At 37.0% G+C, this 18,341-nt stretch overlaps 5 protein-coding genes and 1 long non-coding RNA gene across 7 annotated transcripts in view; 2 read left to right on the top strand and 4 right to left on the bottom strand.

Moving 5' to 3' along the window:
- The window catches only part of LOC104761504 (probable folate-biopterin transporter 4), a 6,090-nt gene extending 4,164 nt beyond the window's left edge, over window positions 1–1,926 (bottom strand). Inside the window, exon 1 of the mRNA XM_010484593.2 lies at window positions 1,642–1,926. Coding sequence (XP_010482895.1) covers window positions 1,642–1,722 — 81 coding nt within the window. The 5' untranslated portion in view covers window positions 1,723–1,926. The remainder of the gene's footprint in view (window positions 1–1,641) is intronic.
- On the bottom strand, window positions 2,090–3,668 carry LOC104761503. The gene is made up of 2 exons (XM_010484591.2): window positions 3,372–3,668; window positions 2,090–2,507 (listed from the first exon to the last, which is right to left on the bottom strand). The coding sequence occupies exons 1-2, from the start codon at window positions 3,529–3,531 to the stop codon at window positions 2,227–2,229; spliced, it is 441 nt and encodes a 146-aa protein (XP_010482893.1). The 5' UTR covers window positions 3,532–3,668; the 3' UTR covers window positions 2,090–2,226.
- On the top strand, window positions 3,856–5,769 carry LOC104761502. The gene is made up of 2 exons (XM_010484589.1): window positions 3,856–4,108; window positions 4,982–5,769. Exon 2 carries the CDS (start codon window positions 5,062–5,064, stop codon window positions 5,602–5,604), a length of 543 nt encoding a protein of 180 aa, XP_010482891.1. The 5' UTR covers window positions 3,856–4,108; window positions 4,982–5,061; the 3' UTR covers window positions 5,605–5,769.
- LOC104761501 (septum-promoting GTP-binding protein 1) lies at window positions 8,148–10,038 on the top strand. 2 transcript variants are annotated; one of them, XR_763207.2, is made up of 6 exons: window positions 8,148–8,602; window positions 8,712–8,829; window positions 8,960–9,059; window positions 9,163–9,202; window positions 9,571–9,650; window positions 9,772–9,995. XR_763207.2 is itself a non-coding variant. In XM_010484588.2 (6 exons), the coding sequence occupies exons 1-6, from the start codon at window positions 8,252–8,254 to the stop codon at window positions 9,940–9,942; spliced, it is 864 nt and encodes a 287-aa protein (XP_010482890.1). In that variant the 5' UTR covers window positions 8,150–8,251; the 3' UTR covers window positions 9,943–10,038. The 2 variants fall into 2 exon arrangements, 1 of the variants encoding a protein (XP_010482890.1); XM_010484588.2 differs by having other exon boundaries at window positions 8,150–8,602; window positions 9,567–9,650; window positions 9,772–10,038.
- On the bottom strand, window positions 10,396–16,966 carry LOC104763462 (cytochrome b561, DM13 and DOMON domain-containing protein At5g54830-like). Its single transcript, XM_019240092.1, has 3 exons — window positions 16,769–16,966; window positions 15,762–16,672; window positions 10,396–12,264 (listed from the first exon to the last, which is right to left on the bottom strand). Exons 2-3 carry the CDS (start codon window positions 16,629–16,631, stop codon window positions 10,396–10,398), a joined length of 2,739 nt encoding a protein of 912 aa, XP_019095637.1. The 5' UTR covers window positions 16,632–16,672; window positions 16,769–16,966.
- Window positions 17,376–18,267, bottom strand: LOC104761500. The gene is made up of 2 exons (XR_763206.2): window positions 18,091–18,267; window positions 17,376–17,878 (listed from the first exon to the last, which is right to left on the bottom strand). It is a non-coding gene; the product is annotated as an uncharacterized LOC104761500 (long non-coding RNA).

Raw genomic sequence — 18,341 nt, 5'->3', positions numbered from 1 at the left:
GGTTGCTTGAATGCTCGGACCAAGCCAAAAGTGGCTGTTTTCAGTGACTGGAACCACTGTGAAGCTAAAGACTTAGACTGCTTCTTATGTGTCTCAGACTTTCCATTGGAAGCTCCTCCTTTTTTACCTTTCTTCTGCCCCTTCCTTCTTCTTGTATTGGACTTATTGATATCTCGATAGTTATCATCGTTGCTCATCTTGCTTTTCTCTTCAAACTCGTTAGAATCCAACATCTCGGGGACTGGTTCATTGTTAGCAGGGATTTCTTCAACCAGAGCACATGATAGTAACTGTAGCACTGGTAGTACAGTGAAAAGGAGGAATATTGTTTCTATCTTCAAGTTGGTTAATGCATAGCCTCCCAATAAACTACCGCATATTCCACCCACAGCCATAGAAAACCATGAGACAGACTGAAGATCTCCAGCAAACGAGGCCCTGATATAAACAGTTAAAGAACATACAACTCAACGAATGAACTAAGTATCCTAAGTGTGCATTTATCAGAAACTAAAGAACATAGAATCATACTTTTCAAGTCTCACAGCTTCAGCTATCATAGCATCTACCACAACATCAGCCATAGCTGATCCAAGATTTTGTACAGTCAAAAGAATCATCAGATAAAGACTGGAACTTCGAGAGGTTGAATCTAGACCAAGCAAGAGCCACGGCACAAGAGATAGCACAGTCGATATCACCAAATACGGCGTCCTCTTCTTCCCATTAATCGGGATACAGTCTGAGATAATCCTACCAAAATCACAAAAAAAAAAAAAAACAAAATCAATTTCACAATCCAGCAAAAAAAAAAAAAAACAAAATCAATTTCACAATCCAGCAAAAAAAAAAAAAAACAAAATCAATTTCACAATCCAGCAAAAAAAAAAAAAAACAAAATCAATTTCACAATCCAGCAAAAAAAAAAAAAAACAAAATCAATTTCACAATCCAGCAAAAAAAAAAAAAAACAAAATCAATTTCACAATCCAGCAAAAAAAAAAAAAAACAAAATCAATTTCACAATCCAGCAAAAAAAAAAAAAAACAAAATCAATTTCACAATCCAGCAAAAAAAAAAAAAAACAAAATCAATTTCACAATCCAGCAAAAAAAAAAAAAAACAAAATCAATTTCACAATCCAGCAAAAAAAAAAAAAAACAAAATCAATTTCACAATCCAGCAAAAAAAAAAAAAAACAAAATCAATTTCACAATCCAGCAAAAAAAAAAAAAAACAAAATCAATTTCACAATCCAGCAAAAAAAAAAAAAAACAAAATCAATTTCACAATCCAGCAAAAAAAAAAAAAAACAAAATCAATTTCACAATCCAGCAAAAAAAAAAAAAAACAAAATCAATTTCACAATCCAGCAAAAAAAAAAAAAAAAAAAAACAAAATCAATTTCACAATCCAGCAAAAACAAAAAACAAAAAAAATGCAGTTTTCTATATCTACACCCTAAGCTCCTCAATCATCACTAACCAAACCGATCTCAACAAATGTGCGGTGATCATCTCAAAACACACACGAAAAACAGAGGAAAACGCGATCATCCCAAAAAAAAAAAACGTATCAGAAGCTTCGAATTTGAAAATGCGATGAGGCATAGGAGTCATAGAAACAGAGAATGAAACAGACCTGAGTGAAGTAAATGAGACAAACGAGCCACAGAAACGCGAAGCCAAACGCCGATCGCAGCTGCTTCAACCAATGTATCATCTTCTTAATTGCAAAGAATCAGACAAAAACACGTTCTCAGCTTCTTCTTCTTCTACGGTTCATCAGAATCTTCTCCTCCTCTCCTCGTCTTCTCAATCTCGACTTCTCATAACGATTTGTGTGTTTTTTTTTTAATTTCCCAGATTTATGGGTTCCTCGTCGCAGAGAAGGACAATTCAGTTTTTCAGTTGACTGACGCAAAGAATAAACATAAGGATATTTTCGTCTTTTCCTCCAATAAAAGCGCGAGACACGTCGTTCATCCTATAACATTCGGACACGTCATTAGTAGGACCTATTCAACATCATCTCTCCCGTTCTTTATCTCTCCCGTCACCGCCTTGTGAGACTAGTCTGCCTTTGACTCTGATTACGATTTTATTCTTCATTCTTTAAATCATTAAGACATTAATCACGCTATTTCATAATACATAGTTTATCAATCTTTCTCCATCATTACAACTTATACAAGGAATTTTTACAAAGAGTCTTTGAATTATTCAATCAGCAGTAAGAAGGTGCATACTGGGGACGATACACAAACGGTTTCACGGCATGGAAGTAACCAGAAGGGCGGTTGTAAGTGAATTTGATTCCGGTATTGGTTTGGTGTAAGCGGTTGCAAGGAGTGTGGAAGCTGCTTATGGGTCTTGCAAGGCAAGCGTCCCAACGTTCGCTCTCTGGCATTGTCTCTGCGACTGTGTAGACACCTTTTGAGTTTGTGAAAGCTTGGTAGTTTACTACTTCTCCAGATTTGGTTATGCAGAGAACCGCAACCTCAGCTCCTGTTAATATATACACACACAAGAACGATTGAACAACAAAAACAACCTTACATTGGTTTAAGAAAGTAAAACAGTACGATTTATTAGACTAGCAGAATAGTGTGACATGTCTTCATCTTCAAAGTAAACACAGTGAGTGAACCTAGTGGCGTCTAAGGAATATGAAGCCAAGAAAATGTAGCCGAAAAAGAAAAGTATGATTATGAATAAGCTAATTACTAAGTTCCAGAGAGACATAGGGATGATACAAACCATAGTCACTTCTGAATCTGATTCAAGTACTTCAAAAAACAAAATATGAATCAGAAAAACTTGACAAGATTAGCATAACATAAAGCAAAAACCATTATCACCATCGGATGAATACAAAACATAAGCCAAATAACACAAGGATGATGAACATACCAAATTATTAAGTTCCAGAGAGACAAGAGATGATAGAAACCATAAACCCCTCTAAATTTGGTTTATGCAATTACTGAAACCCAATATGAATATGCAGAAACTGCAGACACACACTTGCATAGATATGCACTATTTGCTCAAAAAAGAAGAACAAAGAGTAACCAATAAAAGTTCGGCTATAAAGTGAACACATAGACTAATCTGTATAACTAAATTAATGTCTTCCGAGTCCAAAATTGCAGTAAGATGATGCTAATGTATAATAAAATTAACACCAATTTGATGTGTGAGAATCACTAGAAACAACTGCTATCGAAATAAACAGTAACCACTCTAAAGAACCACAACTGAAAACGTGAAGCCAGAGTTCTCTACACAGTTAAATCCAAAGAATTTACAATCGAACAACTAAAAACTGATTAAAGAGAAGTCACATATCAGAGAGGAAGAGAAACAAACCTTCAAGAACATGATCTTCTGGTCCGATTGAAGAATCAGCACAGACATCACATACAACTCTACCACGAATCTCGCCAGTCCACGCGTCGACACCAGAACCTAGAAAGATCGCAGTCATAACAAACAGACCCATCACGAAATTTCTCAACTTCGAATCCATGAAAGCGCAAAAGGTCTAATCTTTTTAATCTCTTCGCACTTCTCCCTGAGACAAAACACACGACCCTAGCAAACAACAGAACTTGTTACTGAATTGGCCGGAGAGCTTTACACCACCTACCTACTTCTACGTTTTGTCGGCAAGTTTTAAAACTCTCTAACTCAAAAAGAGAGTTCCAAGTACGTATAAATATGATACGATTGATAACTAAAGGCTAAAACTGTGAGAAACTCAATAGTTTAAGGGTTTTATTATAATTTGCATATTTTCCTTCACTGTTCATAAAAAGTTAAAACATTATTACTCTACAAGTCCAATAAAAATGATTTGAGCAATCTACTCCTACACTGTAATCAAGAAACGTTGACTAGTCGCTGCTTAATCCATCACGCTCCACAAGAAACCTCAGATTTCAAAACCAATCAAAAGACCTAAAGTTTTGATTTTTATTCCCATTCATATACCTAAAATGTTCAATGATGTTCCTAAGTCTGAATCCAGTTCGATCAATTACATCGCCGAGTTCTAAAAGTTTTGAAATTTGATTTCTTCTGCTCATTTGATCGTATATAAATCGGTAAGCTTTTTTGTGTGTGAGTCCATTCATTGGTGATCTGTTGAGATTATTAGCTTGGGGTTTTTTTTTCAATTAAAGGAATTTGTGTTTGCTCGTATGTGAATTTGACCCTTTGTTTCTTCGCTGTTGAATGTGACTGGTCAAGTTTTGAATCATACAAATGTCGTTCTCATGTTTGTTTTACTTCAAATCACTAATTTCTTTTTCTCTATGTAACTCTGTGTTTCTCTCTTGCTTTAGATTGATAGAGATTGGTTTTTGATATTAGATTCGTTTCTTTGATGACATTACATTGCTTCAAGTTCCAACCTTTTCAATTTCAATCAATCTGTTGAAACATCTAATTACTAAACAGTTGAGGAAGAGAACCAGTGGTATAGTAATGATGTGCTTCCAAGCTCTTATTCAAGTGTGTCATGTCTAGTACCTGTAGATAGCTTTAATGCTTTTCTTCGCAGCTTATTCGTATTGAGTTTGATCTTAGTGCTTTCGGTTTCATCTTTCTTCTTTTACATTAAAGCCACTGGATACGGCTTGAAACTGGTACTTTTGAAAGTCTTCGACTTTAGTTATGATGCAGTACAAAAATTGGTTTGTTCCTCTGGATTGTGCTTGCAAATAGCTTTGCAACATCGACTGTTCATTTCACATTAGTGTTATCTATGGAATTCTTAGTTCTTTCCAAGTTAGCTAAGTTAGAAACTTGAGCTACTGAATCGTTTGGCATATACCTTAATTTGAAAACCATGTATTCATCATTTACAAACTGCAAAACCCTGGTGACAAGTGGTTTTTTGCTTTGTGATATGCTGCAATAAGGTTACTAGTTCTTCTAGATTGATGCTTTGTTTGCTTATTCTGATTTGATCTCAGACCCGTGAAGCCGGACAAAACTCAAGAAGGTATCCTCTAAGAGAGTCGCAGAGGCGAAAGAAAATTGAACAACATTCATAATGGTTCAGAAGCTTGAACTGATCAAAGGTGGAGGAGGATCGATAAAAATAGGAGCAACGGGAACAGTTGCAACTTTAATGACTCGAGAGCTAGACTCCATGAAACAACCTTCACCTCAGACTCCCACAACAAGACCCATTAGAACAACTATCCCTGTCTCAGTAGACTGTGGCACATCTTCTTCAACTCCAAGGAGAACAAAACCAAGAAAATCATCAGATGAAGCTAGCAGCAGCAGCAACAACAACAACAATGTTCGAACACCAAAAGGTCACAATGCCAGAAGCACTCGTCAGCTTTCAATGCTTGGCTCTGATAATGTTAGAACACCAAAGGGTCACAATACCAAAAGCAGTCATCAGCTTCCAATGCTTGGCTCTGATAATGTATCGTTGCAAGGAACCCCTAGAAGGGAGAAGAGAATGAATATTGTGGACATTGTAGATGTGAAATGCGGGAATCCGGATCGAGCTTGGGCTAACCCGATAACCAGTAGACTCAAGAAGCTTGGATTCTCTAAACTCAATGAGAGCATTGGTTAAGAAGAGCTCTGCAAATTTAGCCCTAATACTCTGCCACATCTGGTTTGTATATCCGGTATGAATCGGTTTACACCAAATCACAATGTAAGCTTTCTTTGTCAAACCAACAATGTAATTGTAAACGAACCTTTGGTTATTTACATTCAATTTTGTTTTTGCATTGAACCAGTAAGTAACGTTATCTAATTTGTCTAGGTTCATCACCCTATATTATGGGATTTTAGCTAATTCACCTAAAATGAAATGACTATAATGGGTGGATACATAGAATAGACGCACTAAAATATGTGCTTCTAATAAAGAAAAGTAGATGAAACTGAGCTTTCGAGGATTATAGAGAAAATTAGTTTAGGTACGTTAGCACTTTGGCATTCTCTTTGTCTTCTATAATTCCGATTTTGGTAATTGAGAAAAAAAAAAAACAAGAAATTAAATAGATTTGGTTAGTTAGTACAAGCCACATCATCGAACTTGAATGTTCGGTAACAAAGACCTATCATCATGAGTTCCATAAGTTGATCAAGTCCCTTTCGATGCGCATCCACATGGTCCAACGCATCAATTGGTTCTTTCTTAATATTTTTGTATATAAATTACCTTTTAGAGATTCATCTTCAATATCTATAGTTAAATATACATATTGAACCAACTTACCGAGGAATGGAGTTTAGATTTTGTTATACTTATATATTGTGCTCATATGTTAAATCATTTATTTGTGGATAGTTTTGAACTGTTGTTTATAGTGAACGAGTATTATATTGATAAGATGTTTGATTTCTTTAATTTACGTATCAATGTACAGCTAATAAAAGAAGATTTAGTAAAGTCATATTTCAGTGGATTTTATTAATTTATTAAATTTTGGTTAAGAAAAATATCAAATTATTAACAAGTATTGAGATTAAATATTGTGTGATGTTAGACTCCACCAACAAAGAAATTACTAATATAGTATCATCAACCAACTCCAATTACAATAAACATATATACTTAAGTAAGTCAGAACTCTATGAAAAAATATGTGTTGTATTGTGATTCGGAATCAAAAACATTTTTAATTTGGGTGGTTCAAGCTAGTGGTTAGACCATTATCTTTATATGTATGTATACACCTATATATAATATTGGACCATGTATAAAGGCAGGACTAAAACAATTATGATTTTCACTTTTTAACTATATCATTTAGACGAAGTTTCAGATTGAAGATAAAGATTCCATGACAACAAACACGTTATCTAGATTCTTTCTACATTTCCAAACAAAATATACGTCTGAGACAATCATATATATAATATATCAAATTGTTTAAGAAAATTGTCCAAGATACAAAACAAAAGCTTTAACTATATCATGGTTTCGAAATACGTATAAGTCTCTCATCAAATTTAAACCCTATGTATATATCGACGTATAATAAACATGAAAACTAAGAAATATTGCTGAGAAAATTAAGGTCTAGAAGTGTTAATAAAAGAAGCAGCGAGACGGACAAGCCGACAACGGATTCTTCTATTGTGCGTGTGTTTGAAATGTCCCTATTTAGTAACTACAAAGCTATGACATTAATATTTTGATTTTCAAATCATAAATTTTTAGTTTGACAAAAAAAAAAAAATCATAAACTTTTAGATTCTATTGATCTTGATAGTCAATATAGTTTTCTTACGAATTGATTGATGTGGCTGTATCATTAGTTGTTCATAAACGAACATGCATTCAAATTTATATAAATGTTAATTAGATTGGAAGTAAATATTGAAAACCCAAAAAAAAAAACTGTTGAATTAACCCCTTGTAGCTAGTCTTCTAGAGATTAATAAATAGTTAAGTAGTGAACGTGACATAGATCCAACCAACGTGAAGTACATCGATGGTCGACCACATATGTTTTATTTACGTATGTCATTCTTTACTTACATTTAAAACAAAAGACAAAAAAAAATAACAAAATTGTTTCCTTCAACAGAACGTTTCTCAAGATTCTCGTGCCTTGTGTTTCAAATGGAGTTACCATTTGGAAACGGCTTTATCTTCTTCGACAACAGTCCATTTGAATGTAACGTTTTGTTTTTTCTATTCACATATATACAGTACATTGGAATTAATAGTTAATCAAATGAGTCCGCCACTGCAAATGACAAAACATTGTATGAACATATAATATAGATGAATAATATTCAAATAAGAACAAACTATAGGACAATACTATCAATTAAGATTAATTTTTGACGAATAATCAAATGTTGACAGGGTGACAAAAAAAATCAAATCAAATCAAATGTTGACAAAAGAACAAAAGATGATGGAACAATCAAATGATATAACTAGTGAGCAGTGACACGTACACTTGGGGTTTACTCCATGGGTAGATGTTTAGCTCGTGAATTGATTATATTACCCTTCCATCACAACACGCAAAGAACTTAAAAGTTAAATCCGAAAGGCAAAAAACGCATCAAATTAGGGGTAGTTTCGGTGTTTCCCTAGAAGACGGGTCAACTACCAATTTCATATAACCGATAACTTCCAAATACACTGTGTAACATAAAGCAAAGCGAAAAAGAAGAAGATGTGAGCTTGTGAAAGCCAAAAAAAAAGAAAAAAAGAAGATCACATCTCTCTGTGTCTCTCTGTTTCATTAATGGCCGAGAAAATCAATGAGATCGCCGGAAAGATGACTCCGATCTGCCGGAAAATAGTTCACGTGAACATAAAATGGAGAATCATCGAGAAGGTATCAATCTTTGGAGATTTTTTTAGGTTTCTTTGGAGAAAACTCGTTTCTTGTTCAAGTATCATCGAAAAACCTATTTTTTACCGGCGAATCGTTCACCGGATTTCTTCCACTTCCGGCGACATCTTCGACGACGAAACTACGACCGAACCTACTGTTTCTTCCGGTAGAAGGTTTGGTTCAAGTTCGGATTCAGATTTGGTTAGTCTCAAGATCAGCTTATTAGGCGATTGTCAAACAGGGAAGACTACTTTTGTAGTAAGTATGGAATAATCTTGTTGTTAAACTTTAATTACTGTTTTATCATATTACTTAATTAACTTATTAACTCTCGTATGTTTTTTCTTTATTTATTTATATTTTTAAGATAAAGTATGTTGGAGATGAGAACCAAGGGTTCTTGGAGATGACGGGTTTGAATTTGATGGACAAAACGTTTTATGTTCAAGGAGTTACAATTTCGTTTAGCATTTGGGATGTAGGAGGTGAGTCTTTCATCAGATTAATATTTATTTAAATAAAAGATTTATGGATTGGTGGTTAATTAGTGAGGAGGAGTGTGTTGGCCAAATACTTTTTGTTAATTAGGAGATTATATTAAAATGATTATTGTAGGTGATGAAAGGAGGTCAAAAGATCATATACCAATAGCTTGTAAAGACGCAGTAGCAATCTTGTTCATGTTTGATCTAACCAGTCGTTCCACTCTTAACAGGTTTACTAATTTCTTCATAAATTTTCTATTAAAAAAAAGGTAATCAATTTTTTTTTTTAACTCTTGACTTTTTTGTCCTGTTTTGTTTGGTTTTGTTTTGCAGTGTCTTCGGGTGGTATAGCCAAGCAAGAAAGTGGAACACGGTACGTTTTATTATGTTTTTTGTTTAATAGAGATCCTTGATCTATCTATTTATGTTTTTGGTTGTTTTCTTGTTTTTGTTTTTGTCTCTTTACTTTGGATTTTTTACTTTAGAAAGTAACAAAAACCAAATTCGATTTGAGTTATACCATACATCTATCCCTCGATGTCAATTTTGAATAAAAAAATAATACTTTAAAGAACTATAAAAAGTTTTCGTTACCCATATTTTTTGTTTGCTTTAGTGTCGACCAACTTTTTTTTATTAGTTGAAATGCTTAATGCTTTATACAATTTTTTGGAACCTGATTCCAACGTAATGCTTTTCTCTAAAGGTATTTTATTATTTTGTTTTCTTTGTATCAGACAGCCATTCCAATTCTAATAGGAACAAAATTTGATGATTTCGTTCGTCTCCCACCCAATCTTCAGTGGACCATTGTCACTCAGGTATACCAATCATATTACTTAATCAATTTAGAGACCCTTTTCATATTTTACGTTTTCATGATGGTATATGAATTTTTGGGATAAGTTAATTAATTTATTTTGGTTTTGTATGATACATTAGGCAAGAGCATACGCGAAGGTGATGAAGGCATCATTGTTCTTTTCAAGTGCTACACACAACATAAATGTGAACAAGATCTTCAAATTCATTTTGGCTAAACTTTTTAATTTGCCTTGGAAGATCGACAGAAATTTAACCTTAGGTGAACCCATTATCGACTATGATTCCTAAATTAGTCTAGCTACTACCATTTGTTTCTTTCTTTTTAAAATTATTGACCACTTTTGTACATAAATTCTTAAAAATTAGTTGAACGTAAATCGTTTCTACAAAGGTATAGCAAAATAGTGTTAATTTTATGCATTTTCATGCAAAACTTGTAAAACAAACTGTTACCAACCATAAAACCGACAATTTCAAACAAACCGAAGCTGAACACTAAAGAGTGAAAGGCTCGAGCCAAGAAATACTCAAAACTAGTATATATATAACTCAAATCTGCTCAAACGTATACAATTCTGATGCATAGATACAATATATCGACCGTTGGATTTTATAAGTAAAAGACAAAACTCCTCTTGCTTTTTTTCTTTTTTCTTGTTCGGTAATGTAAGAAAAAAATAAAGATAAAACAAAAAAAGAATCAGTAAAAAAAAAAAAGTAGTTACTATTATTTCAACGGCTCTAACTGAATCTCCATCTTCCCTCCNACTTGTTGTCTGCATCCAATGGTCCCAAACATTCATCCACATGATCAGAAAGATTAAGCGAGAAATGCCCAAAATTTTCAGATTCCACGCCGCCGTGGTTCACANCCCAATTCCCTCTGCTCAGATTCCTCGCTCTTATCCTTCCTCGTTCCCTGTACTCCAAATACGCTACAGTAACCACACAAAGGAAGACCCATAGACCAAGAGCCAAGTTTAGCCCGTCTACGTTCTCCGCTCCATTCCGTTCTCCCAAATGTTTCATTCCAGTGAAAAGCGCAACAACTCCAACTACAACAGCTGATTGACCAACGATCGAATGAGAATACTCCCAGATTAACCGCTTCGAAGAGATTAGTTCTCCTTGAGCAGGTTTCGCAGGCCTTAGCCAAGCGTTCACGGGCTGAGCGCAAGCTAAAACTATGGCTGTGAAACCAAACTTGACGTGCGTTGAACTGAAGCTAAACCCGTTAAGCTCAGCTACTGCAAAGAGGAGACCGAGGAAGACAATGGCTAGTCCAGAACATTGAAGGTACATATGTATCTTGAACCAGCCATCACCTTTGATGTGTTTCAGATATCTAGCGGATAATATCCCTCCGGGAAGTAGGATTCCCCAAGCAAGGAACATCATGAATCCATGAACCCCTAGGACTGGTCTTAGATCTTGATCCGCTTCTGCTGACCCACGTGTTAACATTACACGGACAGGTCTCTGACTTGTAACCGAGTGCATGTTTCTCTCAGTCAACTGACCATCTGTCCATTTAGCACCCATTGCCCATATCACTTTAAGAGGGGTTGTGGGATCGATCATATTCTTACATTCTGGTCTATCTCGATGACTGCATGATGGTTTTAAGGGACGTGTAAACTCCAGTGTGATGATTCCTTCTTCGGATTTGCATCTCACGTATGTCATATTTTCAGTTGTAGGATGCACTGAGGAAGCGGATGCTCCATCAATCCAGTAAGTATTTACATGCCCTGTTCCGTTTCTGTCAAACCAACCAACATAAGCATAGCTGTTTGCCATTTCGCTACCGAAACCAATTGCAAGATATCCACTTTTCTTCTCACCGCGAGCTGCGATCGATATCGAATCCCCTACTATGGTCCAAAAGAACTTAACTTGCTGATCATCTAGATTAACACTGTTGTTGTACATATCAGAAAGTCCCCCGTCAACAACCTGAACCTTCCAACCCATTTTCTCTTGAAAAATCGAGTGGTAATAGAGTTCGTCAGGTGTGTTTCTATTAGGAGCCCACACCAGCTCCGACGGACTCGCCAGTACTCCATGAGTTTCTTGCCCACCGGCATAGATTGTCTCAGTTCTGTTCCTTAAAGAAGCATTCCCACCAAGAAAATCTGAAGTTATGTAGAAAGAAACGTCGTGTCCTGCTTCTATTGAAAACTTCACAGGAACCCCTCTCTCCACTTTCAACACAGGCGCTTCTTTCTTGTTAATATACAGAACCTTGGAAGGATTTGGAGGATTCGGATAATGCACAGATGGTCCAGCTGTGACAATAAGAGGTGCATTGGCATCAGCAATGATCACATCTTGATCATACTTGTTGTCTGCATCCAATGGTCCCAAACATTCATCCACATGATCAGAAAGATTAAGCGAGAAATGCCCAAAATTTTCAGATTCCACGCCGCCGTGGTTCACAGGGAGATAGTAAGGATTAATAACATCTGGTGGTTTTATCACCCCAAGTGCCCAAATAACTGTCAGGTTTTGAGTTGAATTCACAGGAAAATCAAACTTATTATCGCTATCATTCAACGGTCTCCTATACCTAACAAACGAAACTCCATCTATCCTATGCCCGTAAACCAGTTTTGTGTTANTCATTCCAGTGAAAAGCGCAACAACTCCAACTACAACAGCTGATTGACCAACGATCGAATGAGAATACTCCCAGATTAACCGCTTCGAAGAGATTAGTTCTCCTTGAGCAGGTTTCGCAGGCCTTAGCCAAGCGTTCACGGGCTGAGCGCAAGCTAAAACTATGGCTGTGAAACCAAACTTGACGTGCGTTGAACTGAAGCTAAACCCGTTAAGCTCAGCTACTGCAAAGAGGAGACCGAGGAAGACAATGGCTAGTCCAGAACATTGAAGGTACATATGTATCTTGAACCAGCCATCACCTTTGATGTGTTTCAGATATCTAGCGGATAATATCCCTCCGGGAAGTAGGATTCCCCAAGCAAGGAACATCATGAATCCATGAACCCCTAGGACTGGTCTTAGATCTTGATCCGCTTCTGCTGACCCACGTGTTAACATTACACGGACAGGTCTCTGACTTGTAACCGAGTGCATGTTTCTCTCAGTCAACTGACCATCTGTCCATTTAGCACCCATTGCCCATATCACTTTAAGAGGGGTTGTGGGATCGATCATATTCTTACATTCTGGTCTATCTCGATGACTGCATGATGGTTTTAAGGGACGTGTAAACTCCAGTGTGATGATTCCTTCTTCGGATTTGCATCTCACGTATGTCATATTTTCAGTTGTAGGATGCACTGAGGAAGCGGATGCTCCATCAATCCAGTAAGTATTTACATGCCCTGTTCCGTTTCTGTCAAACCAACCAACATAAGCATAGCTGTTTGCCATTTCGCTACCGAAACCAATTGCAAGATATCCACTTTTCTTCTCACCGCGAGCTGCGATCGATATCGAATCCCCTACTATGGTCCAAAAGAACTTAACTTGCTGATCATCTAGATTAACACTGTTGTTGTACATATCAGAAAGTCCCCCGTCAACAACCTGAACCTTCCAACCCATTTTCTCTTGAAAAATCGAGTGGTAATAGAGTTCGTCAGGTGTGTTTCTATTAGGAGCCCACACCAGCTCCGACGGACTCGCCAGTACTCCATGAGTTTCTTGCCCACCGGCATAGATTGTCTCAGTTCTGTTCCTTAAAGAAGCATTCCCACCAAGAAAATCTGAAGTTATGTAGAAAGAAACGTCGTGTCCTGCTTCTATTGAAAACTTCACAGGAACCCCTCTCTCCACTTTCAACACAGGCGCTTCTTTCTTGTTAATATACAGAACCTTGGAAGGATTTGGAGGATTCGGATAATGCACAGATGGTCCAGCTGTGACAATAAGAGGTGCATTGGCATCAGCAATGATCACATCTTGATCATACTTGTTGTCTGCATCCAATGGTCCCAAACATTCATCCACATGATCAGAAAGATTAAGCGAGAAATGCCCAAAATTTTCAGATTCCACGCCGCCGTGGTTCACAGGGAGATAGTAAGGATTAATAACATCTGGTGGTTTTATCACCCCAAGTGCCCAAATAACTGTCAGGTTTTGAGTTGAATTCACAGGAAAATCAAACTTATTATCGCTATCATTCAACGGTCTCCTATACCTAACAAACGAAACTCCATCTATCCTATGCCCGTAAACCAGTTTTGTGTTATTCACCGAAGAACCAACTGAATCTGACCCTTCATACACAGTGTCAGGACAAACCCCAGAAGCTGTACCTTCCTTCACAGAGCAAACACTAGACTCCGTGATATAAAAATCATCAGCAAAAGGGAAGCCATCCTCTCTAATCCCAGTAACCACAACATCAGCATTCAACATCAGGTTAGATGTAGAGTTCGGCTTAGCCCAACCAAACGCCATGTAATTCAGTAAACCAGTTGTAGCCTCAAGACCAATATCAACACAACCTTTCTCTGCATTCAAACTCCACCTAAGCCTATACTTGTCAGAAAGCTTCTTACAATTATCAAACATGGTAGGAGCCTTAAAGAGCTCGCTGCTGCTATTAGATTTCCCCTGAGAAACATCTTTGCTCTCTGAAGGAGGTGGTTCAGCTTTTGAAGAAGTAGTATCTGATTCAGTTCCATCAGAGAGCAGAACATGACCAAAATCAGAAGCAGTAGGTAAATCCCAAACCGAAACAACTCCTAACTTATCCCAAGTAACATTACCAAACAACCTAACGATAAAAGACGAGTTTTTGAATGTTTGATTAAGCTTCTGATCAGAGATAACGAAGCCATCATTAGTCATATTCTCGAAANATATCTAGCGGATAATATCCCTCCGGGAAGTAGGATTCCCCAAGCAAGGAACATCATGAATCCATGAACCCCTAGGACTGGTCTTAGATCTTGATCCGCTTCTGCTGACCCACGTGTTAACATTACACGGACAGGTCTCTGACTTGTAACCGAGTGCATGTTTCTCTCAGTCAACTGACCATCTGTCCATTTAGCACCCATTGCCCATATCACTTTAAGAGGGGTTGTGGGATCGATCATATTCTTACATTCTGGTCTATCTCGATGAGTGCATGATGGTTTTAAGGGACGTGTAAACTCCAGTGTGATGATTCCTTCTTCGGATTTGCATCTCACGTATGTCATATTTTCAGTTGTAGGATGCACTGAGGAAGCGGATGCTCCATCAATCCAGTAAGTATTTACATGCCCTGTTCCGTTTCTGTCAAACCAACCAACATAAGCATAGCTGTTTGCCATTTCGCTACCGAAACCAATTGCAAGATATCCACTTTTCTTCTCACCGCGAGCTGCGATCGATATCGAATCCCCTACTATGGTCCAAAAGAACTTAACTTGCTGATCATCTAGATTAACACTGTTGTTGTACATATCAGAAAGTCCCCCGTCAACAACCTGAACCTTCCAACCCATTTTCTCTTGAAAAATCGAGTGGTAATAGAGTTCGTCAGGTGTGTTTCTATTAGGAGCCCACACCAGCTCCGACGGACTCGCCAGTACTCCATGAGTTTCTTGCCCACCGGCATAGATTGTCTCAGTTCTGTTCCTTAAAGAAGCATTCCCACCAAGAAAATCTGAAGTTATGTAGAAAGAAACGTCGTGTCCTGCTTCTATTGAAAACTTCACAGGAACCCCTCTCTCCACTTTCAACACAGGCGCTTCTTTCTTGTTAATATACAGAACCTTGGAAGGATTTGGAGGATTCGGATAATGCACAGATGGTCCAGCTGTGACAATAAGAGGTGCATTGGCATCAGCAATGATCACATCTTGATCATACTTGTTGTCTGCATCCAATGGTCCCAAACATTCATCCACATGATCAGAAAGATTAAGCGAGAAATGCCCAAAATTTTCAGATTCCACGCCGCCGTGGTTCACAGGGAGATAGTAAGGATTAATAACATCTGGTGGTTTTATCACCCCAAGTGCCCAAATAACTGTCAGGTTTTGAGTTGAATTCACAGGAAAATCAAACTTATTATCGCTATCATTCAACGGTCTCCTATACCTAACAAACGAAACTCCATCTATCCTATGCCCGTAAACCAGTTTTGTGTTATTCACCGAAGAACCAACTGAATCTGACCCTTCATACACAGTGTCAGGACAAACCCCAGAAGCTGTACCTTCCTTCACAGAGCAAACACTAGACTCCGTGATATAAAAATCATCAGCAAAAGGGAAGCCATCCTCTCTAATCCCAGTAACCACAACATCAGCATTCAACATCAGGTTAGATGTAGAGTTCGGCTTAGCCCAACCAAACGCCATGTAATTCAGTAAACCAGTTGTAGCCTCAAGACCAATATCAACACAACCTTTCTCTGCATTCAAACTCCACCTAAGCCTATACTTGTCAGAAAGCTTCTTACAATTATCAAACATGGTAGGAGCCTTAAAGAGCTCGCTGCTGCTATTAGATTTCCCCTGAGAAACATCTTTGCTCTCTGAAGGAGGTGGTTCAGCTTTTGAAGAAGTAGTATCTGATTCAGTTCCATCAGAGAGCAGAACATGACCAAAATCAGAAGCAGTAGGTAAATCCCAAACCGAAACAACTCCTAACTTATCCCAAGTAACATTACCAAACAACCTAACGATAAAAGACGAGTTTTTGAATGTTTGATTAAGCTTCTGATCAGAGATAACGAAGCCATCATTAGTCATATTCTCGAAACCAGCACTCCTTGCACCCCACCAATGAACATCAGAACCAGAGAGCATATCGAAACGAGAAACCCTAAACGAACAATCATCAACAACAGTGAAAACCCCACGAAGCTGGTGCTGTAACATCTTGAACTCAGACTCTTGCCCAACCAATGAGCTCGTATTGGAGCATTCTTCTCCAATTGCAGAGAAGAGGAAGAAACCCAACAGCACGAGAGACCTTAGAAAAATTGGTCTTTGATGGCACATGGTTGTTGGGTTTTGTTCAAATTAACAAACCAAACCCAGATCTGCAAACACAGCATATATAACTCAACTCGATGAAGCTTCTGATCTGGAAAACCAAAATCACAAATTGCGATAAAAAAAACTTTTGATTTTTATACCTTAGATTTGATAAACAGATCTTCGAAATCATGAATGGGTTCCTGCAGATTTGAAGAAAGATCCGTACTTTCGATTTCAATCTGAGAGTTAAAGTTTCGATTTTTTTTTTCTTTTCTTCTTCTGATAACCAAAACAGCTTCAAGGATCTTTTCTCGCGAATGTGGTTTTCGCTTTATGAGTTAAGATTTTAAATTGACTAATGTGATTTTTTAAGTAACCTTTTTTTTTATATACATTATGATGCTTTTGTTGAACCATTTCGACTACAAATATGGTAATTTAACCAAAAAAAAAAAAAAATCGTTACGTACACATGTACTGCAAATTAATCACTATTAATCTCTACAAAAAAGAATTGTTTTAATTTTCTTTACTTCTCCTTTCTTTTACAACTCTTTTATAATTCACTAATTTTATTTCATTGTTCATTCTTGATTTCTATGATATTTTCTTTTCACAGTTTCTATAATGAATCCGATCGGTGAATACAAATGACAGTGTAAACTTCATTCTCAATATTGTGTTTGTCTGAGATGGATTCTATTGCTAAAGTGTTGAGAAAATGTTTGAACGATCCAACGTAACTACGTAAGTAAAGAGGCGGTCTTGAACACAAAAGGAAACACAAGTTTTATTTATTATAGCAACGACGGAGCGGTTCGAAAACACTGGAAAATATGACAAACACATGCACAGATAAAACAAGGACAGAAACCACAAACCAAATTAAACCACAATATAAGAAATTAAACATGCACGCACACACACGCATTCAAAGCTAGAGTGAGGTCAATGACCAGGTCCTTGTGTGCCTTTCAAAGGCCTGTGGAACGGAGGAGATTTATGGAAATGTCAGACATGACCAGGACGACATTTTTTGGGGTATTTTTTACAAAATGCGCGACAAGTTTTGGGGTATTTTTTACACATAACGACGAGCCGACAATAATCGGGGTCTTTTATACATATAGCGGGGACCCGACCGACAGGAGGAGGTATCGGGACATTTGGGATATCACCGCGATGACAAAGAGGTAATTTGCAGTTTTTTATACGGTTGATAATCCCACTGCCAATAGAGCCACTAGGATGGTAAATCTCTTCTGCACCTGCACCACCCAAAAAGCATTACATTATATATTACATGTGTCAATGTTTGTTCATTTTAGTGCTCATTTGTTTATTTATGTACGGAATAGTTCCAAAACTCAAACCAAAATCAGGATCAAATACAACTACAAAAATAATAAAAACCTAACTAATTAACGTAAAATGACACTAAATAATGACCTCGGAACATCTAAAAGACCAAAAGACTCACTTTGTTTCTTGGCTTCCTCTTGTGCGCCAAGGGCTTTATCCATATGCGGAAACACAAGAAGAAGGAGACAGAAAACCATTGAAGAGACCATAGAAGATGTCATCTTAAATTCTTAATATTACCTTATTTTGCTTATTAGTGTCGCTCATGCTTATGCGTTTATATAGGCTAGGGAGGTGGCAGTAAAGAAATTTACAGATATGGTGGGGATAATATAGAAAGGCTAAAAGACAAAGAAGATGAAGAAGTAT

Source organism: Camelina sativa, chromosome 18 (assembly GCF_000633955.1).
Source record: "Camelina sativa cultivar DH55 chromosome 18, Cs, whole genome shotgun sequence".
NCBI lineage: Eukaryota > Viridiplantae > Streptophyta > Magnoliopsida > Brassicales > Brassicaceae > Camelina > Camelina sativa.
Note: the sequence above shows the minus strand (reverse complement) of the source record. Positions and strands in the feature narration are given on the sequence as shown.